Source organism: Ammospiza nelsoni, chromosome 5, assembly GCF_027579445.1.
Source record: "Ammospiza nelsoni isolate bAmmNel1 chromosome 5, bAmmNel1.pri, whole genome shotgun sequence".
NCBI classification, from domain to species: Eukaryota; Metazoa; Chordata; class Aves; order Passeriformes; family Passerellidae; genus Ammospiza; species Ammospiza nelsoni.
The window spans coordinates 15354987-15381231 of record NC_080637.1 but is presented as its reverse complement, the minus strand read 5'-3'; the positions used below and the strand labels follow the sequence as shown (position 1 = coordinate 15381231).

The 26245-nt window shown below is 41.1% G+C and overlaps 2 protein-coding genes across 5 annotated transcripts in view; both read right to left on the bottom strand.

Moving 5' to 3' along the window:
* Window positions 1-9714, bottom strand: part of LOC132073616 (sucrase-isomaltase, intestinal-like) — a 60619-nt gene extending 50905 nt beyond the window's left edge. The window contains exons 1-4 of the mRNA XM_059472751.1: window positions 9675-9714; window positions 6714-6948; window positions 6157-6259; window positions 5925-6070 (exon numbers count right to left, since the gene is read on the bottom strand). Coding sequence (XP_059328734.1) covers window positions 5925-6070; window positions 6157-6259; window positions 6714-6948; window positions 9675-9711 — 521 coding nt within the window. The 5' untranslated portion in view covers window positions 9712-9714. The remainder of the gene's footprint in view (window positions 1-5924; window positions 6071-6156; window positions 6260-6713; window positions 6949-9674) is intronic.
* Window positions 9715-11264: 1550 nt separating this feature from the next.
* The window catches only part of KIF21A (kinesin family member 21A), an 86903-nt gene continuing 71922 nt past the window's right edge, over window positions 11265-26245 (bottom strand). For 2 of the 4 annotated variants that reach the window (XM_059471833.1, XM_059471831.1), the window contains 8 exons: window positions 25879-25917; window positions 23743-23879; window positions 21585-21765; window positions 21072-21236; window positions 20267-20384; window positions 17274-17444; window positions 14270-14469; window positions 11265-12511 (listed from right to left, as the gene is read on the bottom strand). In XM_059471833.1, coding sequence (XP_059327816.1) covers window positions 12418-12511; window positions 14270-14469; window positions 17274-17444; window positions 20267-20384; window positions 21072-21236; window positions 21585-21765; window positions 23743-23879; window positions 25879-25917 — 1105 coding nt within the window. In that variant the 3' untranslated portion in view covers window positions 11265-12417. The remainder of the gene's footprint in view (window positions 12512-14269; window positions 14470-17273; window positions 17445-20266; window positions 20385-21071; window positions 21237-21584; window positions 21766-23742; window positions 23880-25878; window positions 25918-26245) is intronic. The other 2 variants (XM_059471829.1, XM_059471830.1) reach the window with 1 other exon arrangement.

Below are 26245 nucleotides of genomic sequence, written 5' to 3'. Positions count from 1 at the left end.
AAGGAGCCCAGATCTCAGATTGCTAAAAATACTTCCACTGACTGCTGGTTTTGGCTGGAGCTAACCTTCTTCATAGCAGCTGGTATGGGGTGATGTTTTGGATTTGTGCCGGAAGCTGTTGATAATTCAGAGATGTTTTAATTACTGCTGAACAATTCCTAACAGAGCACAACAGGGCTTTGCTGTTCCTTACACTGCCCCACCAGCAAGGAGGCTGCACAAGTAGCAGGGAGGGGACACAGCTGGGATAGTTGGCCTCAAGGGATATCCCATACTATATGGCTTCATGTGAGCATTCAACCTAGCAGGAAGGTTGGCTGGGAGATTGCTGCTCAGGGAGTGGAAGGTGTCAGTCAGATGGTGGTGAGTAATTGTTGTCATTTGCATCACTTTTCTTTCTTGGGTTTTATCTCTGTTATTTTCCTTTTAATTACACTATTATTATTATTATTACTGTTATTATTATTGTTGTTATTATTAATAATAATATTATTATTGCTACTACTACTTTTACTTTTTTTCCCTGTTATTAAACTGTTCTTGTCTCAACCCATGAGTTTTCTCACTTTTACCCTTCTGATTCTCTCCATCTTTCAGTCAGGTGTGAGCAAGCAGCTGTGTGGTTCTTGGCAGCTGGCTGGGGTTTAACCATAACAGTTTTTCACAACAGCTGTATTCCTTATTAGCTGTAACTCTTGGGACACCACTGGAGTGCAGAAGGTCCACCAAGAATGAATTTTGATATGTTTATCTTACTTAAAGGTGATTTGTCAAGTAGGCGGAGAAAATCAGCAGGAATAATCAACAGATTTTCCACAAACGTGACATTTATAAAAAAATAAGAAGTGCAGAGTATATTTACAGTTATTGACACATTTCTGCTCTACTTCTACTGTATTCATTGTGTGATATCAGGAAATGTCCTATAACTCACTGGATATACAATGCTTAATTTTTGCTCTGAAAAACACTTGGTAAGTGACATACCTACAATATTTCTTGGCTAGGTAACATAAATCTTAATGATTAGAAGACTAAAATAATGGCTCCTACAAATTAGGGACAAGCCCATTCTATCCGTGATGCATACAATTTCCTCCCCTTGCTTCCAGCAAAACTGCAGTTATGACAATAGCATTATAAATCATTCTAATAGCCTTGCCTATGTAAAACACCTTCGTGGTAAGTGGTGTCTGTGCTAAAAATAAAAAAAGGCAGCTGAACTCTACAGCAGCCTTTTTGGAATTTAGGGAAAATCTTTATTAGTTTTTTTGTGTAGTATATTCCCAAGTGCAATAGCAAATGAGGTATTCCAAATGCTTAATAGAAAGTAGTCCCTATCTGGCTTGCAAAAAAAATGTTCTGCCTTCCATTATGTGTGTGACATCATGAAGGAAAAGCCAGGATATTAAAGTGGAGAATCAAATCAGTAGTCCATCCCTCTGCAGCCTGTCTCCAGCAATGGCCCAGGCCAGATATCACAAAGGAAGGCACAAGATGTCACTCAGAGCCAGTCTTGCAATAATCTGCTTATGGAGGAAGTTTCTGGCTGTTTTCATAGAATTAACTGATGTTGTGAAGCATGGAGACAGAAGTATTTGGGAGTTTTATTTTCCTACAGATGATTTTTTTATTATGCCTGAATGTGTATCCTGCTAGGCCTCCTGTGCCAATGCTGCCCTGGGGCAATGAGTCCCACAGAGTAATCACACACTGCAAAACAAGCATGTGTTTGTTATTTATCACTGTCTTAAAGCACAGTTCCCAGCCATTTACTGTGTTTTTGAGAAAATCTGTGCTTTCTTGGAGCCATCATGCTCTCAGTTGATAGCACCTCCTCCAGTGGTTGCTGTTGTCAGTGTGGCAGGAGCAGCAAGGAGAACAGTGCTTAACCTGAGTGTAGGTGCCACAAAACAACCCACAGGCTCTTTAGCTTGCTCACCTGCCTTAGTACAACACAGGATTTTCTCTCCTGTTTTACTAATGTAGGGTCTTGGCCAAGAACAGGACAGCTTCCCATAAGAGCTGCAAGATCAACCAGGATATCCTAAGCAAAGATTTACTAAACTCTGCCAATCTCTGATTTACCAAAGATTTACTAAACAAAGCCAATCTCTGGACATAACATTTTTCCACTGACCACACCAATTTTGCCAAATCCTTATTTTCCATGATGGGAGTAAAAAGAGGCTCTCTGCAGTCTCCACTGCCCAACAATGCTGGTAGTTTGGGAGCTTCTCCTCTGGGACAGGAGATTCATGCACTAGTCCCTGACCCTCATGGTTCAGAACTGTGACTTGCAGCCTTAAATCAGATGCAGGTTTCTGGTTTTCTTGTGGAAAGGATAAAGCACCTGACTTCTGGATGGGAGCAGAAGCTTTGCTGTGTCTCATCTGATCCCCTTGGCATCTGCCTAGTGAATGTGAGGACATGGCACCTCTTTACCCCCATGGCTTTGGATAGCTACTGGCACAGTAAAGGACCTTGCCTGGCTAGTGGGAAAAGAGCAGGAACATTGGAGAGGGAGAATAGCAGAGCAGAAGGAGGCAGGATGGGATGGGACAGAGAACAGGACAGCAGTGGATGAGAAGGAGAAAAGTAAGAGGGAGTAAGCCAAGAGGCATTGCTGGGAGAACAAAGGGAGGCAGCCCAAGAGCTCCTGGTCCCAGCAGCCCCCAGCAGTGCCTGGATCATCTCCCTGCATGACTCTGTCTAATTTTCACCCCATGCAGGCAAAGCAGCAGCTGTCAGCTGATTAGCTTGGAGCAAGCTGAAAATGTAGCAGGACTTGGCCTTTTATTCTTGCTCCTGGCTCTGCTTGAGGTTTGCAATCAGTTGTTAATGTCTCTCCCCTCACACAGTTTACTCCCTTCCCCTGTTATTGTGATTACATGGAGCCCTGAGTTTGTCCTGCCCTCCTTGGGTAGCTCAGCTAGGTCTCCCTGCATGCAGTGAGTGTGAGAAATGCCCTTAAATCACACTCAAAGCCTCCTCTGCCTCTCCCCTGCGGCATTTCTAATGTGGAATGAAATCATTCCTCACAAGGAGGAGGCTTTGTGCACAGGGGTACCAGAGTGGGGATGGGGTTTTCTGTCAAGCAGACAGACAGGAGCCTGACACCCCATTGCTTCCCAGCACAAAGCCAGGGATGGAAGGACAGACTGCAATTTGGAAAGGAGGGCAGGGAAACACAGGTGGGGGCTTTGAAACAGCCACCCAAACCTACACTGTGTTTCTGCTTGGGACAGGCTGCTTCCTTCCCAGGCGGACTGTCAGCTGTGCCAGAGCATGCTGGGCATCATGAGGGATTTAGGCTTTCTTGGGGGGTAGGTCAGCCAGCAGCATGGCTCTGCTAGCAAGGGATAAGAAGCATAAGGGAAAGAAGATTTCTGAGGATCTGGAATTGCTTTACTATGGGGAAGTTTTCCTCAGAGATATTTAAAAGGTCCAGGAGAGACCCCTGACCTGGTTTGCTGCAGACACAAGTTATTATCCACCCCCACCTGGGGAGTGCAACTGCAGCACCTGTTGAAGAGGTTTTATTTGCCCACATTGATTGTTCTGAGCAGTGTTTGTGTGCACACAGAAATCAACAATTGACTCAGCTGTTCATTGAGGCAGGAAGGCCATTGCTGTTCACATCCTAAAGCAGGAGGCTGAAGTCCCTCCAGGTGTCAGGCACTTGCCTGTTTCTCAGGGACACACAGCCTGCCCTAACCTGGCCTGGGCACAGACACCACCACCTGTGCAGCTCGGTGCCTGGGAGCCCTGCAGCAGCTGCTCCCACTTCTGGAGGGAACCCAAAGGAAAATATTTGGTTTTCAGCATTCAAACCTGCCTTTGGGCAGGTTGAACTAACATGAAAATCTACTTAGCCTGCCAGATGCCACCAGTGCACCCCTGGACCCAGGCAGTCAAGTGCAGCCTCTGATGGGAATGTTCCTATAATGCTGATTGCTGAGGGCTCATCCTCCCAGTAAAGTAAATGCAGCCAACCATAGATTTTAGGCCAGGATATATAACCTGCTTTCCTGTTGTGAAAGATTCCATCTGCACAGCTCTTTTGGTAGCTAAGGAGATTGCAAATCCCTCTAAGACAGGTTGTGAAGCTATCTCTGAGCACCTGCATTTCCTCACTCTGACAGGATGGACAGGCAAACAAATGAAGGGGAAGCATTTTTGCTCCTCACACAGGGAATACAACTAAACTGAATATCATTCAGCTGTGAGAGGAATGGCTCCCTGACAGGATCCTTTAGACTACAGTACTGGCTGTGCCCTTTCACATGAAACCAGAATTCCCAGGAACATACAATTTCCCTTTCTGTACACAAAATCCTGTGTCTCTGCTGGTGATGATATTTTGGGAGCAGCCTTGCCACTGCTTGCAGGATAGAAGTCCATTATTTGTGCATTATATTCACCCACAATTTCCTCTTTTTGGGCTTGGCTGGGTTTCAGGAGCACTCGTTTACCTGCCTGGAGGCAGTGTACAATTTCCCACGGGGATGCTGGAGAGCAGAGCATCACTGCTGCTGCTGTGCCAGTGCTGCAAACCAAGGCTGCCCTCTGCCTCCCTGGGCTCTGCAGCACAGCACAGCTGCACCCACACCTCTGCTGCTGCTGCTGGGCACAGGCCTTGCTGCACAAAGAGATGGAGGGGAATGCAGGAGGCTTCCCCAGGCCCACAGCAGGGCACTGAATGTGCCCTCCTGGAAACCTGCTCAGTGGGGTTGTGTCCCTCTCCTGACTTGTGTCCCTCTGCCTGTCACTGGAGCTGTGCCTTTGGCAGACCCTGCATCTGCTCCATGGCAGTCCCTCCCCTTAGCTGGGACATCTCAAGTTTGACCAACCCTGGCTAAAGCCTTGGGATCTGGGTGAAGGTGGGGAGGGCTGAATGAGAATGGGTCATGAGCTAGGCACTTATGCATTCACCCCTTACACCAGCATTCCAATTAATAAGCCTTTACAGGAAGAAGAAGAAAACTGAGCCTTTAACAAAACCCCACTGTTTACACAGAGCTGTTAAGTCTAATGAGAAATTAAATTATTTTTGTTATTAGAGTAATGCATAATGCATGCATTTAAAATAGCTTGCATAAATAAGACTTTACAGAATTGACTGTGACATGTATAAAGAGATGCCATGAGACTGTAGTTCAAAAGGATGGTCAGCTCATTAAAAACCCAGCATGATGGTTCCACCTGCAGACCATTCTTGGGGCTGTATGGTCTCATTTGCATCACTCATGTTAAGCCATCCTTAAATTGCTCACTGCTGCATTCTTAAAAGCAGCTGCCAGGAATGCACCTTGATTGGGACTCTCTTTCTAAGTAGCATTATGCACTAGAGATGTGTTGATGGAAGCCAAGGAAAAGGGAAATCATGACAGCTGGTGACATTTGTTAGTGAGAGGAGCTTTTGCTGAAGTTAAACTTATAGTACTAGCTTGAGAAAACAAATGGTATTTTTGCAGAGCGACAACTAGAGCCAGTGCCACTCAGTGACATCAGTGGAAATCAGAGGCTTACAGCCTCCACTGCTTTGACCTCCCTAGACCTGCCTGCTGGAGAGTGTCAGGAGATCTGGCACTTAGCTCCTGACACTCAAATTTCAGAAATCTTAGCTCAGTGCTTTGATGAGTTGAGTTTACCAGCATCCAAAGCCATGAAATTGTAGCCTCAGAAGTTTTTTGACTTACTGCATAAACTTTTATACATGCACATAGATAATTGTCTGTTACACGGGCACATACCCCCATTAATAATGAAAGTCCTTCCAGGACAAGGCACAAATCTGCATTTACACCATATCCTTTGAGCCCTTGTCCCACAGACACAAGCAACAGGGTGTAGGTAAAGAGTGCTCACCTCATCACACCTAATTTTTACAAAAAGCAATATGAATCATGTGTAGTACTCACAGCACAGTGCCAGTGCTCTTCCTCTTGATCTTTAAGTGTGTGGAATCATCGGAGAACTCCACCTCATAGTTGGCTTCTTCAGCAGTGACCCCGGGGCCATCGATCTTCAGTGGGACTTCAAACCGCTGCGCGTTGGGGTCGTAGAGCTAGAGCGAGGTGAGCAGGGGGCAGGTCAGATCACTCCTTATCATGCAGTGCTTTGGTTAAATGATTCCAACCCCCAAACACTCACCCTGAACCGCAGTCTGTCCTTGGTCTGGAACTCCACCTCAAAGACGATCGGGGAAATGTCATTTCCGAAGAGGGACAAGGCCTGGCGCTTGTTCAGCGTGACTCTGCAGTGCAAACACGTGCTGGTGACCACCACGAGGGATCACTGGCTGAGACCACCCTCGGGCAGGCCAGGGGAACCACCCAGCTACTCTGTGGCAGCTCTTTAAAAATAAATCATTGACTTACTGAGAGAGATAATCCCTGAGGCCAGTTTAGGCCTTCCTTGATGTTAATGGATAAAACAGAGGCCACCAAAGAAAGGAGACCTCGTAGTCTGAGACACAGCTGCCAGGGCAGGAGGGAGCACTCTGTGCCTGCACCTGGTTTCCTCACCTGAGGTGTGGCGAGAGCACAAGACCCAGTTCTATGGCAATGCACAGAGAAGGGTGTCCCTTTCCCTCCCTGGGGAAGGAATGTTTTCGGGGCAATGTGTTCGGGAGAGCGCCCGGGGCGGCAGCGCCGGCCGTGGGGCAGTGCCGGCCTGCAGCACCCGGGGAGCCTCCCGCACGGACTCACCTCCAGCCCTTGTCGGTCTGCTCGGGGCTCCCGCTGCGGGCGTAGCCGTAGGGACTGTTCTCCGGGAAGAAGCACCAGGGAGCGTTGGGCACATCGCTGGAGCACCAGGTGCAGCCCCGGGCCTCGCAGGCCTCCCGGGAAGCGCCGGGCTGCGGGTGGCAGTCAATGCGCTTCTGCACCGCCACGTTGCTGGGGCACTGCGCGTCCTGCTCCTCGCCCAGGCACCCGCCCAGGGCTGTGGGGGAAAAGCCGTCAGAGCAGCAGGGAACCGTGTCAAAAACCCCACAGCACCGCAAACCTCAGATATTATTGGTTCTGGATGTGCTTTCTCCCCGTCTTAGGGCTGGTACCCATCATCCCATGAACTAGGACTGGCCGAGCAGCTGCCGGCTCATACCGGAGCAAGAGCAGCAGCCACTTTCTTTTACAAGCCGAGGCACTGGGTCTGCATTATTCTGCACTCAGAGCTGCCTGTGCTCAGCTGAAGCACGACTCGCTTGAAATACTCATACAGAGTTAAATAGCAGCATAATGAAGCTGCTGGTGAGGCATGAGAGCAACACTGCAGGCTGGCAGAGCAGGAGGGAGCCTTCAGTAAGGACTGCTATCAATATTAAAATGTTACATTTTCTGTATAATTATGTTATTCACAGATGTTTTCTAACTCTACAGATACAAGTACGTGACAAGCAACATGTACTTGTATGGTATAAATAGAAAAATAGTGAGTGTATGTTCATATTGGGTTTCTTTTCTGTATCATATGACAACTGTATCTACATAGTATTAGTAGTTTGTTTTAATATAGGTATGATTATGAGTAAAGGGAAGATGCCAGCAGTAAAAGGCATATATTAGTCATTCACAGAATCATCATGAAAAAGAAACTGTGAGTAAGGTGCTAAATTTGCCCTTTTTACAGCTGCAAGTCAAGCCCTCTGGTTGAGAGCCTCAGAAGAGCAGGGGGACCACAAGACCAGCTCCCTGCTGTGCTGACAAACTGCTGTTGGTAAATATTCTCAGAGAGAGCAGGCATATCACTGGCAGCATACTTATTCTGAAGTTAATTTATGTAATTTTAGTCATTACAGCAATATTCCAAGATTAAATCTACTTGAACGATAATTGCCCTTTTCTACAAAATGACTAATACCTCTGCTTTCTTTTTTTTTTTTTTATGCGGACTGTTGTGTGCTTGAAAGCCTAAAACATGATTGCTGATGCAGTCTGGGCTTCTCCACAGAAAAAATTCTACAAGCAGATGTGCACAAGCAGTAATTATGTATACTAGGAAAAGTTACAGAATTAAATAGTAGATTTTTGCTAGAGAATGCCATCATGCTGCAATGCCAGAGTTGATTTCCAAGTGGGGGGATATGAACACAGAAAAGCAGGAGTGCCACCTACATTTTTTTTGAGCAAACTCTCATGCCCCTTTTAGACAGGAACATCTGACACTCAGGTCTGATGCTCCCCGGCTGCTCAGCAGAGCTCACTGCTCACTGCCACCGTGCCTCATTATCATCTTCTGGAGGCTGGAGTTAACAGGAATTATCTGGCTGTTAACCTGCACCAGCTGCTGGGCAGGCAGCATTGGTTTCCACCTCTGTTGGTGGGGCAGAGTGTCAGGTCCCACAGGCTGACTGCTCTCTGTCCAGCATTCACCCCTCATGATACATCACATACAAAAGCTATAAATTCTTATCCTCTTTTTCATCCAAAGCATAATAGGAATATGAATACCCTTCTGCACTCCTGCAATTATTTCTTCCCATCACATTTCATTTTGGTCTGGAGTATGTTTTCTAGTGAGAGTCAAATGCAGCATTAGTGTTTTCATGGCTGAAATCAAGAAGAGTATGACTGAACACACTACAGCAGATTATTAATGTAGTGTCATTTTACACAGGATAGGTTTGTGGGAGACTTTTATGAACTAATTTGTATTGTAAAATACTTTCAAAATACTTCTTATGAATGAGATTGTGAATGACTAACCTAGTTCAAAGGAAAAAAACATTCCCCCAGTAGGAGCCAAGAAATTTCTTCCATTTTTTCTCCCATTAATGCAAAGCTTACATTTTCCAGCAAATTTTAAAAACAAAGACTTGGAGGTGTGAGCAGCTGAATAAGGCTGCAACCTTATTCATCCCTTGTTCCTGGATTTACTTCTATTGTAGTACAAATGTGATCACAGCAAGTGGGAAGATACAATTTTCCTTCCCTACTTTTAAAAATAATTTTAAAACCATAATTTTTACTGTATTTACAGCTCATGTCTGTAAACATATGAAGACTAGATCCAAACAAGCAATTGAATATATAGCAACACCTATGGCTACTTGCTGCTTTTTCATGATAATTTCCATGGGAACAGAAGCTAAAGAAAGGCAGTTGGAAAGATATAGGTGAAAAATAATCCTCATTGATTTTTAAAAACCTTCACTTTAATTTTGAAAAATTGGATTAAAATTAAGGCATAAGGAAGGAATTGAAGTATTACCACACAGTTTTTCATTTAATAGTATAAGTATATACATTTTTGGTTCATCAGTACATTTCAAAGGCATTTGCTGCAGAGGTTTCATCCTTCAGCAACAAAATAATATGTATTCTCCCTTTACTACTCTCTGGACCAAATTAACCTCTGGTATGCTGGAGTAAAAATTACAGAAAAAAACCCCTAACAAAGCAATAGGTATCTTCAGAGCTGAATGATCCCACTGATTCCCTTTTGACTATGCTGGTGCCCAAGTGCTGAATGCACTGTAGGACTAGGGCATATTTCTAAACAAGTCAGCTCTGCTGTCCTCCCACAGTCACCTCAGGTGGAGTCAGTGCCATGCCTGTTCTCTCCTTTTCTATGGAAAACAGTAATTTCTTTTAACAGCTCTTCTATTGTTAGCACTTTTATATTTTGCTTATGAAGCTTAGGACAAAATACAAATGTGGTGTACTTACCTGCAAGCACAACAGCCAAGAAACACAGGCTCCTCATCCTTGCCATGGTTGAAGGAGGACTTGTGCAGGCAGTCTGAAGCATTTTATACAAGTCAGGGGCAGGATAAGCACTTGTTCTGATACACAATCAGAAGCATTGCAAATATGTTCTTAGAATTCATATCTTTAATGAGATTATTTGTTACACATGACCTTGACTGTATCTAAGCAGATAAGGTGAGATACAGTCTAATTTTTCCACACACTTTGCTCAACTTCTGAATTCCAACTTTGAGAGGAAAATGTGATTTTTCCATGACTTCTTAGAAAATTAATTTTTCGGAGACCACCTTTGTTTTTTATTTAACACTAACATGTTCAGACATGGGAGTCCAGTGCTTACCTTTTTCTGATTTCATATTATCTTTTATCATGTATATGGGTTTACAGCACAGATGAAGTTTGGAGAAAAACTAACAGTCAAAGAATTCTCCATTAAAACAAGACAGTGATACTGTGACCTTTACAAAATGACATTTTTCTTCCAAGCACTTGATGGCATGAACTTTCAGAGCAAAAGTGTTAAAGCTTTGTTCTATGGTAAGACCTGGTTTAGGTAGAATATCTTTCTGGAAGAAAAAAACATTTAAAACTAAATATTTTTTATGACTACATTATGTAACATTAGTGCCTATCAGGAAATAAGCCAAACTAAATATATGCAGTGCCAGGCATCACTGGAGAGGAAGATCTGCAGCTCAGGCCATGGTCACACAGCCCCATGTGCTCAGAGTCAAGCAGCTGGACAGAGGGCAGGCTTTTCCCAGGGCTGCAAGGGCTTCTGTCCTGCAGCTGCAAAACACAATATTCATATGAATCTTGCACCCACAGCCACGAGTGTCCAACCCCAAAAACAGGGGTCACCAAGCTGTTGGTATCATTTGTGTAGCTTGGCACAACACCTGCTGGGCCAAGGGGAATGGGGACCCTCCACAAAAAGCCTCTCATGTGAGTCTTATGTGTAAATCCACTCTCCACTGGAATTTGCTCAAGGTTGTCACATAGTCCCAAATAATTTGTGTCTATACCCTTTGAGTAGCTAAAAAGCATGATAGACAAACACTAAGTGGTAGTGCTGCTGCTTATTTTAACTAATTTATACATTGTTTTTAACCAATATATATCATTCATCGCCCATCTCCATCAAAACTTGGAACACATTGGTAACCTCAAATTGCAAGCAGCATTTTCATCTTTCAAGCTGAGCAGAGAAGGAAGTAATTCCTCCAAGATCAGTAAGAGGCATCAGCACTTTTCCTTGTTTGACAGACCATATGCAATAAGGCAAGAGAGGTGTCATCTCATACGAACAGGAGTCACCTGCTTCATTTTATGTTTGTACTGTACTAAGTGTGAGGGAATCCCCCTAAGGTTCCTAAGTACTATAAAATCACAAATAATGGCCAAGGAGAACACAGACATGGGATATATGGGCTATGGTGCTCACCAAGCTACTCTACTGCAGTGTAAAACTGTGGGTTTGAATTCAACACCTTTGCAAAGGAAGTGAATTTTTTATAAGGAAGTATGATGGACAAGACAAAAAAGCAGTTCACATTCACATCTTTATTTGTTACCTACACAAGCTATAATTTACAGACTGATATTTTCTGAAAAATAAAAACAAAACAACCAAAAAACCTCAATATCCAAACACTGTTTCTGAATCTACATAAAATTTTAAAATTTGCAGAATTTACAAATTAATATTCAGAGCAGTTGGGTAAATTATACAACCTCCCTCAATATCCAGGTTCCAAGAGCTTCAAAAGTCATACAGGCACAAGATAAGATATTTTCTTTATACAACCATCTATTTACATAGCTTTTCCCAATAAACGTGGTTCAGTTCTCAAAGTAACTGCCAAGGTTTGCAAAACAGTGTATTTAAAATACATTTAGCAGCATATAAAATTAGATAAAAAGGAAAGACAGTTTGCTTAAAAAAAAAAGAAAATGTGAGATGATAGAAACAAATCCGTAAGAAAAATAGATTAAGATATATTTATCATGACATTATGAACATCTAGTCATTGCAGAACATAGGCAAAACACAAAACATAGCCATTTGTGGGCATTTGTGTTCTAGTCCTGAGCACAGAGTACACACAGCTGCACAACTTTGGTCAACACAGATTATATGCTATCAACACACAAATCATATGGCATTTGCTGTTAGCAGGATACAGCCATGTCAGGTAGATGTACTGTTAACAGCTTCTTCCCATCTATTATTCACTCCGCTTTCCTAACAACAGTGTAAGTGACCTTTAAAATCTTGAAACTGCCTCTCATGATCAAAGGCTTATTCCTGGGACACGTTCCTTCCTCTGTTACCCTAAAATGCAAAACAGCTGATCATACTTGTGAGTGAAATACAGCAGAGCACTTTTGTTATATATTTCAGGTTATAATTTTGAGATGGTCATTACAGAAGACTGAATTCCAGTTAATTTAAACTGCAAGTATTACATATGCACACAAATTCAGCCATAATATATAGAGATACATGTGACTGTTGAGACTCAAGCATGTTACCAAGAGGTTATTAAATACAGTACATATTTTAAGGACAGCAGGTCTAGTGGAAGAGTTCACGCATTTTCAGTTCATTCCAGTCATCAGTGTTTAACTACTAGACATGCAGCAAACTGCATAGAGTGCACCTCAAATCGATCAATTTATTCCTTTATCCCCTGTAATTTCAATTACTGGCAAGATCTTCATTTGCATCTCCTGTATCTGAGATCTGTCCATCTATAATATTCCGAGCTTTCCAGATCCTCACAGTGCGATCACTGAAAACCAAAACAAAGCAGTATTAGAGCACTGTGAGTACACTGGGGAGGGAGAGAGGGCCAAGGGGGGGCCAGGGACACTTCCTTAAAAGCTTGAGTGCCTTATTCAGAAAGGTATTGTTGGCAAAATACCAGCTCTTTAATGGACATGCAAGGGTTATTCCATCTCCAGGAGACTTCGTAATTTTACATGTACAACACTGAAGATTCCCTAACCTTATCACAGCACTGGCTATGACCTTTAGCCATCTAAGAATGTATAAAGACTTCATGCCTAAAAAAGTAAAGAGGTGTCAGTCTATCATAAGTAAAAAAAGCACAAAACCATTAGAAAATATGAAGTCCTAACTCTCCAACAAAAAATACCCAACAAACCCAAACCCATTGGCAAGTTGCTAGATAGCACATACCAGTGAGCTGATGTTTAAAAGCCCAGACTGTAGTTATGTACTTTTGGAAAAAAATCACTATTTACACAATTTTAAAGTATGTGTAAATAAAATATCACATAAAATGTGTCGCAAAATGCTGTTATAATTTAGAAGTAAAATAAAGAGTTAGTCTTGTTAAATAGCAATTTATTCCATGAAAGGGAAGTCATGAATTTCTCATAAACATTAACTTGAGTGACTAGCCAACACTGATTCATATATTCCTCACAGCTCCCTCAAAAGAAACCAGCAGGCTGAGCAGACTTTGTGACAGTTAAAAGTGTTTTCTGACCTGTGCCTTCATTTCACTGTAAATTGTTAGGAACCATCTAAATTTTTTAGACCTTAAGCCCACTGCTAGAAATACCAAAAGACTGAAATTTTTTTAATGACAAAAAAAAAAAAGAATTTCATATGCATGTATGTTCTAAAAGGATTAATAATTTTTAGGCAAACACAGACATAAGCTTTGACTTCTACACCCCTACCTATTAGTGATTAAACATAAAACCTGACCCCCAAATATGAAAACTTGGCAATTTTGAAATCCTGCTATGACTCAGAAAGACCTGCTTGTAATTCAGAAGGCCAGAAGCTTCCACAATTGGCACAAGAATGCAACACGTCAGCTTTCACAGCTCCTGTGCTCAGACTACACCACAAAGAGGCTGTTGCCATCTCCTGCAACTATATTCTCCATAACAAGGTACTTCTCTTGGTCAATTCCCCTGAGGTTTCAGGTTCCCAATTTGCTCACTTTTACTGAGCAAACAAATATTCAAATCAAGGTGTTTACAGGACAGTAGGATGGCTTGCAAAGCTTCTGCTGTATGCCAGCACTTAAAAGCAAACCAAGCACAAACTAACAGCCATGTGCCATGGCTCTTAGGAGAATTTGCACAGGTAAGGAATTAGTCTCACCAGGAAATAGTAAACTGCAGAGACAAGCTTATAAAATTCTCAAGTACTGCCAAATTCTCCCTGCCATCCTTGTAGATCAGTGGTCTCCAAACTTGTTTTGATCATGCACCCCCTACCACTAAAATTTTTTTTAAACCCACACTGCTGTGTGTATTTGTTAATTATATAGACATACCACTGAGTTCTAATCATTTATTCCAGCACCCCAGTGGGTCATGCTGTGCATCCTCTGGGGTGCAAGCACCCCACTTTGGGGATGGCTGTGATAGATACTAGCATTGAGGGGCATGGACTGGACAAGGTCTCCTGATGCTTTCTGTGCAGTGAGTTACACATGCCCTAAACACATGTGCATGGACAGGATTCTAGCAGGGGACACAGAAAAGATGCATGGAGAAGAACTCACTCTGCTGCTGTAAAAATCTGGCTGGAGTTGGTGCAGATGGCATTTATTGGGCTGTCATGTCCCTTCATCTCCCCAATGGGTGCAAAGGTGTCCACATTCCAGAGCTTGAGGGTGCCTCCCCTGCAGGCGCTGAGCAGAACCGGCACCCCGGGCACCAGGCCAAGAGCACAAACCCAGTCCTTATGGGCATTGGGGACTTGCTGAAAGAGAGAAGGTACACCAGTCTCACAGGGCTGCAGAAAATTCCAGAGCAACAAGCACAGAAGTGGAAAAATCCCAAGTTGTAAACCTGATTCCTTGTCCTGCAGCAGTTTTGCTACGTGGCTCTGAGTGGATTCTGCACCTTTAGAGCAAGGACAGTGCTAACTTCCAAGAGTGTTTGTTTTTGTGAAATAATACTGCAAAACAGGAAAAAAAATCTAATATGCACAATTGACCTAATGTGGAACAGAAATCAGTTTAGGATAATGCAAAGTCTGCATATTTTCTAATGCATATTTGAATGCATTTTTGAACACATGGTCTCTGTATATGTTTCAAGTCTCTGTAACTGCTATAAAACACATAAAAAGAAAATCCAAAAAACTGCACAAAAATACACCAGGAAGACAGAAGCTGTGTTTGCCTTCTTTCTTTCCTCTTTTCCCACTACACATTATACATTGATTTTGTGATGTACTTCACAGAAACACATTAATTCTTTATTGAGGAAGGGCACTAGCATTTTAGTTCTCATTCAGAAAGCAAAATGCTGCACAGACCAGCTGAGAACCACATCCTTTTGTTGTTCTCACAAATAAATACATGGGGAAAAATAAAAATATGGGGAAATAATAGCCAAAATTTGCTGTCTTTTGGGGACACCAAATGTGGCTTTTCTCTGGTTCAGTTTGGTAAGAATTGCTTTGCTTTGCTACATTGCTCATAATGGAGTACATTCAGTTTTCTAGGAACTTAGCTTAGTGTTTCATTTATAACATACACAGCTACAACAGCACTGGTAGTCTGATTCTGCAGCATTCCATGAAACTAGGAATGGCAGCAGGGGGGTGGGGATGGTTGTGGTTTGTATAAATCCCAATTTTGTCACAGCAGGGTTTTGTGACTTGGGATGTGCAACATCAAGTGAAGCAAATGATCTCCAAATTCTTTTGAATAGCATGCTTGTTAAGGGATTTTCATTAATTACAGAGGATCAAACCTGGTCAACATGTGTATGCCAAACCACAACCTCTGATGCAACATTAGCATTTCTGCTGTAAAGCAGCTTGGCTCTGTTTCAGGTTTTGTTGCTGGGTAGATTAAGGAGAGCAGCTGTTCAGTCTGCAACCTTGGAGGTTTTGAAAACTCAGCTGGGCATGGCCTTGAGAACCCAGACCTAACTACAAAGTTGGCCTTGCTTGAACCAGCAGGACAACTTTACATTGTGTGACCTCCAGTGGGCCCTTCCACTCTGAATTATCACATGATTAGCAAAGCAACAGCATTTCTCATTCCCTATAAAAGACCATGAATAAAAATTACTTCTGTTCTGTCAAATGCTTCAGTCTCATCTCATTGGAAAACATTCAGCATTTTATAGAAATTAAAGAAGTGTGAGATTATTCTTATCAAGTTCTAATTTTCAAACCAACAAACAGGGGAAGGCAAAGTAGAGAAATCATGCCCATATACCAAAAGGAAAACAAGGAAAGTTATATAGCTAGTCCAATTTACATACTTATTCACCCCGATCCTGTATTCTTTCTGATGTTAAATTAATTGCAATAGCAAAAATGCATATTGCATAATTTTTTAATGAGCCTAAAATGCAAGAGTGAAGACACTCCTTAAAACTTTAATGAAGTCACTCTGAGAATACAAAATCTTTCCAGTGCCTATGATTTTGGTACAAGATCCTTAGCATATTTTTCTGGACAGACAGATGTAAGGGCAGATGTCCCAGTACGGGCAAGTGAAGATTTTCTGTAAGATGCTAAATTTATGAATCCTTATTTTAACTGTGAAGTCTTTGGAGTATTCTGAAAAGGAACTGGCACTGAACTGGATGATTTTGAATGACGGTCAAGAAAGTTTATATATTTATGGAATACTAATTATGCCCATATATAAATTTTCTTTTTAAAATAGCTAGTCCATTATTTTCTCATGTCCCAGTATTTTAAAATTTTATTTATTTCCTTGCTATCAGTCTGCATATTAAATGCATGCTCCTCCTTTCTCTAAAAGCTACTGCAAGACCAGCACTCTCTTCTGGTATTTGTTTTTCTGCCTTCCAGTTCTTGCTGAGTTTCAAGTTAAATAATCACAACTATACCTCAAGAACTTCTCATAAGACCTAGAAGAACAGACCAGCTTACAGCAGGTAGACAAAAAGCAAAGATCTTCATGCCAAACAAATTGCGATTTCCCTAGATTTGAGGTCCTTTTACACCCACTCCCTTTTTTTCCTTTTTACATAAGGAAAAACATACAGCAAATGTGTTCTGAGAGCAAGTGTTATTGTGAGTGCATTGTATACATAACATCTGCACTGTATAAGGAGATGATCTAAGGTCCAAGACTGGGTGGAGTGAGATAGGCTGTAAAACCTCTTCACAAGAAAATACTCTGTATACTGATCTAAAGTATTGTTTCTCATTAATGAGTTCCCAATCCAAACTTTACTAACTTGTCAAAGACAAGTATCCAGTGATTCCAGTCACGGATGAGGCAAATGTGGCTTTTATTCTGAAGCAGAAAAACAACCCCCATGTACTCAGAGCTAAAACAGGATAACCACTTCACCGGAATTTCCTGATGCTACATGCACAGAAGAGAAAAGCAACTGCATGTGAAGATCAAGTACAATATTCATTTCTTTCTTAGCCAGTGCTCTATGTCTTCCCTATTAAAAGCACCAGTGTCTATGTGAATAGTCATTGTACGAGCCTGAACATTTATACAGCCTGAAAACAGTTCTACAGCGTGACTGTCACAGCGGCTGCATGATTTTTTTCATTACCTGAAGAAGGTCTTTTTGAGACAAATCCCATTTCTTAATTCCATTATCTCTCGAGCCACTAAAAAGGTTATCTCCCATAATAGCAAGTGCTTCAATGCCATCATAATGAGGAGGTTCAAAATTGTGTGTAGGACTCACGCTTCCAAGAGCTCCTTCAGTCACATCAAACATCTAAAATAAATAATAAAATATGTTATATGAAATTTTCTGCCATCTAACCTGCTTGAAAGTCATGCAGCAAATAACTTCAGGGAAAAAAAACCTATTACAGTCTTATTACAGGCCACAGTATCATGATGTATATTTGACAGAATTTATCTACCAGAACCACTCCTTTCTCCTCTTCCACCTCTTGCCTGAAGTGGGAATACTACACTGACCTCAGAGAAGACTGCTCTGGGAAGAAGAATTACTACTACTTGAATATCATATACACAGCAGCTTCACAGGAAGGGCCCATATATACCCTGTGTGTTGGGCTAGAGAAACAAAGTTCATGAGTAAGTTTGGGAAACATAACTCACTCTGGGAGAATTGCACAGCTAAGTAGCTTCAGAAAGAGGCATTAATATGTTTTTTCTGGACAAGTTGTTTTGGTAAGGGTTACATACTGTTACACACTGATGCTTGCTTTTCATGTACTAGACAGACCTCTCTCCTTGTCTGTGCTCCAAGAATGGGGTGTTAAAACAAACTCTTTAAGAAAGGTTGCTTCAACAATTTAAGCCATAATCAATCCCATCAGGTCTTTGTTGCTGGAGCTGCTGCAGTGTAAGCAATCCTGATTCATTTTGCATTGTAGGGAACCAGAACTCACCGAGTGAGACTGAGCTGAAAGAACAGATGAGCTGTAACTTTTTAAACCACCAGCTCTGTTTCACAAGCAAATGTCAAACTTTATCCTCTATTATTTGTTCTTTATTGGCCTTTTAGAATGAATAAGCTTGACAGCAGAAAAGGGAGAGCTTGGTAGTATAAAATAATACCTTGTGAGCTAAAGGTATTTTAAAATACGTTACCACATTCAATTAACATGCATCAGTTCCAACTGTAACAAAAAATTCAGTGATAAACCAGAAAAATCAGGTACCTAGAGATGACCAATATTACTGACTCAGTAGACAAGACAGTAGTTTCCTGTGACATGACAGTATCTGTCACCAGGCCTGGTAGCCCTACAGACCTACCCATTCAGAGAAACACACATTATTAAGGGGTTAAAATGGGCCTTAAAGATCATGTAGTCCCAAACCCTCTTTGGTACTAGGGACACCTCCCACTTTAGCAGGCTGCTCAAGGCCTTATCCAGCCTGGCATTGATTACTGCCAGAATTGGGGCATCCACAACCTCACTGGACAGCCTGTTTCAGTGTCTCACCACCTACACAGTGAAGAATTTCATGTTAATATCATAACATAAATTTCCCCTTTTTCTATCTGTGCCCATTACTCCTTGTTCTGTCACTACAGTTTCTGATGAAGAGCGTGCCTCTCTGGCTTCCCTGTAAGTCTCCTTCTGATAATGGCAAGTTATGAGGTCTCCACATAACCTTCTCTTCTCCATGCTGAATGGAAGCATTGAGAATTCATAGACAGCTGGCTTGACAATTCTGGATATTCACTTTGGAGAACACACACTACTCTGAAACACACAGAAATGGCTGAAATACCCCTGGACATTGTAGTGATGTAAGTCAAGAGTCAGGCAGACCTAGGAGGATTTATGTAGCCTGGCCACAGAAAGGAAGGACAAGAAGGACAGATAAACTTCTCTGCTGCTGACAGCTTTGTTTTCCAAAAGCCCTCCCACCTCCTTGCTTGTCTCAGGAGCTCACAGCATGACAAACTTGGATTACATGATCCCACCCTGTTGTTCTCACTGAGGTCCTTCCCTCATTACTGTGCCAGGATGGCAGCTCATTACGAAACCAATATTCTGAACTGTGCAGAGAAGTAATTCTCAGAGTGTCTGCCTCTGTCTCCCCATTGCCTAAGAATCCCCTGGCCTCTAACCATAGGGACATTGCTGAGAGGATTCAAATCCACAGCCCAAACTGTCCAACTGTGCACCAACCTCCCAGGCAGTTTTTTGCATCTGGCACAGTGCCCAGCCAAGCATCCAAGAATTACAGAATAATATGAAAAAATGAAAGCCTAGCTCAGTGAGAAAGCTCACACAGGTTCTGGATCTTGCTCCACCCCTAGCTGTGTTCATACACTCATCTCCAGTGTGTGAGAAGAACAGAAGGTTATCCCCTCATAACAAGCTAGGGTTTCTTGCCCATTCTCTTTGGCCTCATGCATCACACATTCTTGCAGTGTGAGGGTCGCCTTTACATGATGATCTACAATTTATTAAGTCTGGTGATTTGGGTGTAGCCCTGAGAAACAGGAGCTTGTAGGTTTAAATAGCCACTGGCTGATGTGAGACAAAAAAACCCCACAAAAACAAAAACAAACAAATAAAAAACCCCCCTCCTCCCAAAAAAACAGATTCCACAGCCTTGAGTAAATTAATCACAACTCCAAGAAACAGAAAAGTATATTGGCCACCTTGCCTGAGAAGTGCTGACCTGGCTGTCTTCCCCACTTCAGAACGAGCCTGGGCTAAACCCTGGACTCTCTTACATGAGGAACACACAGGGTGTCTCTGGTGAAACAATTAGGTCTGCACTCCAGAAGAGAGGCACTGACTTAAGATAAAGAGCTAAATGTTACCTAAAAGTAGGTGTTATGAATATTTCTCCAAGACTTTGTACATCTGACATCCAATTGAATGGGGATTAAGAAAAAACTAAACTGGAGACAACCATGCATCCATATTTCTTGGTGAAACAAAAAAGGTATTGAAGTGGTAAGTATTATGACTGAATATTATTCATGATCCATGACTGGTGAAATAATTTTCATTTTGGCTATCACATTTTGAATGTGTAGATGAGAGCCACTTCTGCTGAAGCCTGCATCCCATGCTGATTGATATGCCAAGTTACCTTTATATAATGATCCTTTGAACCAGTGATAATAAGATCTTGTCCATTGGAGATCTGATCGACAGTAAGGCACATAACAGGACCCTGGTGACCAGTTAGCTTTCCTGTAGACTGAAATCTTTAGGGATAAGAGAAGAAATGAGGATTTGTTAATTTTTCACATATCCAATACAGTCCATAGCACAGCTTGTGACAAATGGGTTGTTTTATTTTCCCTTTGTCTTCAGTACTCATCCTCTTGTTTACCTATACTCTATTGTTCATATCCATGGATAAATACTAAATCTACATTAAACACAACAAAACCCCTCTACTTATGCAAAATAGGAATTAGAACATTTTAAAGTAAAGATTAATCAGTCCCCTCGTAAGTATTTTCTGTACTTTGAATGCACTCTTTGGGAGCAGGTTCTATTTGGAAAAGTGTAATTATAGTGCAGCTATCATAACCCCATATTATATTTCATTACTTCCATTGGCTTCCATCATCTCATCAACAATTACTAGTCAGGATTCCCATCCTCACCTTACAAAAGTGTGTTTTGTAGTGCCTGTCAAACAAAACCTTGTGTTTTCCCAGTCATTTTTACTGAAATGATTCACCACAACCTTAACACATGAGAAAATCATTATCTCAGTAACCACTACAGATGGATTAGCTGATCTGTAACTGATACCCTATTTTGCCCAGGTGTGGACACTACCATATAGAAGAAACACTATACTGACTGTGTCATGTGCACAACTTTGCTGCCTATGCACATGTAACCACCTAAAAACATTCTCTTTGGCTGGTGTTCTGTACCTTTTCAGGTCCCACATCCTCACTGAGTTTCCAGCAGCTGCATAGAGGAATGTGCCAGTTGGATTTAGTGCAATTTGATTGATCTGGTTCTCTCCAGCTGGGATAGCAACTGTTCTGTTAGTACTTCCTGAACACACATCAGCAGGCATAGCTTGGCCTGAAGACCTGAGTACAGAGAAGGAGAAAAAGGAAAAAAAAATAAAACCCCCAAATTCTACAGCTAGTTTGCCATACTTTGTATACTCTCTAAAAATAAACCTATTTCACTGAGCAAAAAAGGCTATAAGCCAATTATGAATACTGAACATCTGATAAGACTCTATAAGCAAATTGTTTTGTGTTCCCATAGATTACTGGCGTCCTATACTGACTTAGCCTGAACATGTAAAGAAACATTGCCAACAGTGTACTTATGTTACACTGTACTGCAATACTGAATTAAATATCATAAAATGTATCTAAAAATAAGAATGCTCATTTGAATGCTTGGCACCTGAGGTTCAGCATACTCACGTCAACGTCCGAATGCACTTGGCAGAATCTCTGATGTCCCACACCTTGATATAGGAGGTTGAAACTGTGAAGACCAGGCTTGTGTAGTTGCAATATTTAATAGAAACCACATTATTTGGATGACCCCCTAAAGACATAATCTCTTGTCCAGTTACCAAATTCCAGACTTTACAGGTACGATCTAAATAAAGACAAACAAAAATGGGAAAAATATTAACAATAATCAAAAAATCCTGAAAAATCTCATGCTTTTCCTAAACTGTTAATTTTTTTAAAAGCACATTAATTCATTTGCACTCATACATTTTCCTCCATTTCTGTAGACACCGCAGAAACACAGCTAAATTAAGTAGTTCTTTAGAAATACACATAGGTATCCATCTATCATTATCAAAACTAAGCAAGGTTGATCATTAAATGTGCTTTCAAGACATGCATATTAGCTCCCAAAGCATTTTAAAAGGGATTAAAATCTCAAGGGAAGTGAAAATGCAGACAATTTAGAGGCTGTAAAGTGTGGGTGATGATAGATGAAGGGAATAATCCAATTTTTAATTCAATCATTCATTATCAAAAACATAGTTCAGGATGAGTTTTGAGACTTAGCATGGCTGAGTTCTGAGTGCCACAGCAAAACTACAAAGGTGAGAAGGGACCCAAACTCTTCAGTGTTTTGGGGGCCTCTGAAAGTCCCAGCAGAGAGTGCTTTAGTCACTGTTTTCATTCCATAGCCAAGGAATTTAAATACTGCAACCTTTTATGTATTAAAATCCCAAATGCACAGAAGTTTTCAAGAAATCTTCAACCCTACTGGCAAGAACAAGAAACTCTCCTTGCTGCACGATGTCTGTATCACTCCAGGTATTTTAGATATACAATTATACTGAAATAAGTACTGGAAGGAAGAAGAGAAAGCTTCATGTATAGACTCCAGTTATGATAGCATGAAGGTAAGTATAGCAAGACCTGTCTGCCACTTTAAAACACCAACTACCAAGATCAAAGATCTGCAATGTACATGAGAGTTTACTGGCATTTCTGAATTTTTCTGCAAGTATTATCTGATGTCAGTGAGCCAAGACTTTCTGCTTCAGCAACCATTTCCAAAAGATTTAACTTTATTTAATTAAACAACTGTCTACACTCTTGAGTAAAAGCATACTTGGTAAACTCCTCTCAAAAAAATATATACAGAAAAAATTCTCCCATAAGTTTAAGAAGCTAGGATATGACTTCACAAAGGTTAATATTTGCAACATCTGCAAACATCCATTAAAAAAAAAAACAAAAAAACTACTAAATCTAGATGTAAAATAAAATTTTCAAACATGCCATTTTTTCCCTCACATAGCCACTAAATTTAAAATCTCAACAGAAATTAACTAAGTATTATTTACAAAATCTAAATCAATGTCCTTTTTTGCAAGCACATTAGGCTGCACAATTAAGAAAATAACAAGTCCTTTATATTAAAATAGGTGTTTGTGAAAAGAATCCATTGAGCTCTGGTGGCCTCTGGTGGTATCTTTAAGTCAAACTGAGCAATGATACTGGAAATTCACTACAGACAGGAAGAAAATGTTCTCTTCAAAACACTGCTTCTATCAGTTTGAGAAGTTTATAGAGTGACTGCACCATCCAGTAAGGAACTTAGAGGCTACTAAAATTCCAGGCCGTCCCACAAGTGCCATGCAGTTCTCATAACAACAAAGGACAGGAAACAAGATGCACAGAGGAAGCAGAAGACATCCTCAGATGAAGATAGCTCAAAAAACCAACTATGGCATAAGAGTATCCAAACCCTGTGCAGTAGAGCCAAACATGTCCAAATTCCCACCTCCACCCTTACCTGAAGCTATTGGCATTGCATGTCATGTGTTTGCATGCTACCATGACTCCTTCCATCTTATCACTCAACAAGTGTTAATGTTACTGCTTTTTGTGGTTTTCCATGACAAATATGCAGCCAAATACTACACTTTGGAGTTAGAAACCTGTAGATAATTACTGTAAATCTGTCTGCAGCTTATGTTGAGAAACAGACCCTTGGAATTTTCCACTGTGTTTACAGCACCAAGCACAAATTGAGACTTTCACAACATCCCAAGCTGTCAAAGCAGCCTCTGTAGACAGCAGAGGTGCACAGAGCTTGCCCAACCTTTAGATCCAGTGAAGAGAAGATCATCAGTTGCATCAACACAAAGCACAGCCTTGGTATGCCCCTCAGCTGTGTAGATACACTGAAGCGGGGACGATCGGATGCCTTTTGAAGCAGGAAATGGGTTAATTATCCCCCTAAAGAAAAAAAGGAATGTGAGTTGGGCACAGTAATAGACACAGATAAAGCTAATTTACTTGCATGTAGGGAAAAAAAATTAACCTAGTTCTTAGATGTGAGGGCAGAACAGCTGAATGCCTTTCATAAACTATGTAAGGACTTTTACTATTTAGCCTCAACACATGTCCACTCTGGCCTATCAGTTAAAGAAAATCACAAAAATAACAAACAAATGAAAAGACAACAGGATGCTAAATGCTGGGTACATGGCAAAGTCTACATAATGCTGAACAAACCAGGACACTTAAAGCTTCTGTATGCCCAAGATCAACCATCTAAACAGCATAAACAGCTCTGAAAAATGGAGCAAATGTAATGTGCTCCACCAATTCCAAACTCAGCATGCATTTCACATTGCCTGCATTCTGTGGGCAGACACAGAGAACTGCTGTTAACTTCTGTGCCTGAAAAGGCTCCCACTGCACCCTGTACCCAACAACATGCTCATGGCTCAAATAGCTAAAAGGGAGGATGACTGGAATGCTGACACCCCAGAGGAATCTTCCTGGGCACTTTCAGCTAATTCTGTGCTAATGCCAAAAGACTAACTTGCCTGAAATAAACACCTCACAATTCTTTACCAAACAAAAATTACTAGCAGTCTAAAATCCCATGCATATAATTGCATGCACACACACCCCTTTAATCTGTGAAGTGTAGAAAAGCCTCAAGGTAATGCCCAAAACATGCAACACAGCTGTGACCCACCAGCTTGCAGTTAAGACTCACTGTCATGCTCTTTTGGGAATCACACACATAACTGTGATGAAAAGGAACTAAACCATAGCCCTATCTCATGAAAACAAAACCAAACAAAAAAAAGTATCAGACGCTTTAGGAAAATCTAAAAAATTAGTAATATTGTCCAGAAGTTTGCTATAGAAAGGAAAAAGTCCTTTATGATACAAGCTAACTTTGTGACAACTGATTAGCTTATCCAGTACATTAAAATTATGATTTTTAACATTTTTACAGTTCAGGACATCTTCACTCATATAATTCATTACTCCTCAGCAACCCTTCCTTAGATCTTACTAGTATTAATAGTGTCTTGAATTGTGTAACATTATCTTCCTTGTTTTGGAAAGGCTTTCACCTTTCATCTACACTGTTTTATGTTTTCAAGAAAACAGGAGCAATTTGCTTTTAAATTAATTTAGGTCTCTATGCTTCTATTTTCTAGCATCATACTAAACTAACATTATTTTCTCTGTAGGATTCCCTAGTGGATCATGCTGCCTCTAAACGGGTTATTCCTCCTGCTGTTCTCACCCACTCACTTCCATGACAAAGCCATGTAAAATACATGTCCTGGAGCTACTTATCTACGTATATGCAGTGTTCTAAAATCTACAGACAAAAACCACTACAACTGCTACAATGACCAGCCAAAGCCCCATTACATTATTAGCAGTTATTTGACTGCCCTTCTCTAGATAAACTAATATTTTACTGAGTACCAAAATCCTAACCCACAGGGACACAAGTGGCAACATTTCTTTGATCTCTTAAGCCACTGTGCATTGTCTCAGAAAGAAGTAATAAAAGCTACTCATTTTTATTTACACTAGGATTTCATTTTTAGTGATCAAAGCATAAAATGTAAAAAGAAAAACAAAAATAAGGAGGGAAGTAAATGAACTATAAAATGTCTGCTTCTATTTTTTTTTTTTTAAGAAAACAAAGAGAGAAACAATGTGTCTCAGGAAATGTTTACACCATACCTCAGTTATAATTAAAACACCTGACATGCTCAACAATGATAAAAGAATACCCTAAAAAAGGAGAGGGGGAAACATGCTTGACCCAAATCTCAGATATTTCACGTTCCGGCAAAGGCAAGAGAAACAACGCACAGCTATCAGGAAAAGTCATGCAGCAAAATGAAATGTCTTAAGAACTGGAATAACTTTGATGAGAGATGTCAAGAAAACAGAAAAGAGAAAGAGAGAGTACCTTTGTACCTCCGACAGAGAGGAATCACTTTCATCAGACCTACAATCAACAGTGGTGGAATTGTGAGGAGAAAGAATATAGGTATCAGCAAAGGAACGCCTCCACATGAGAAGAACACACAACAGCATGGCCAACTCAGAAAAGCAATGCAAATCCACAAACATTATGCAGCATTGCTCAAGGTATATCTCAAACCAATGATGATATGGGGGGGTAGGGGGGAAAGAATAATTATCTTAAAATATCACTCTCAGCAGTAAGTTACAGTAGACTGTTTCAGCTCCAGAAGATGAGTAACAGCAGCTGAGCAATTTCTTATTTCCCCAACATTTTCTTAGAGAAGTAAAGGCAAAAAATTAAAAGGAGA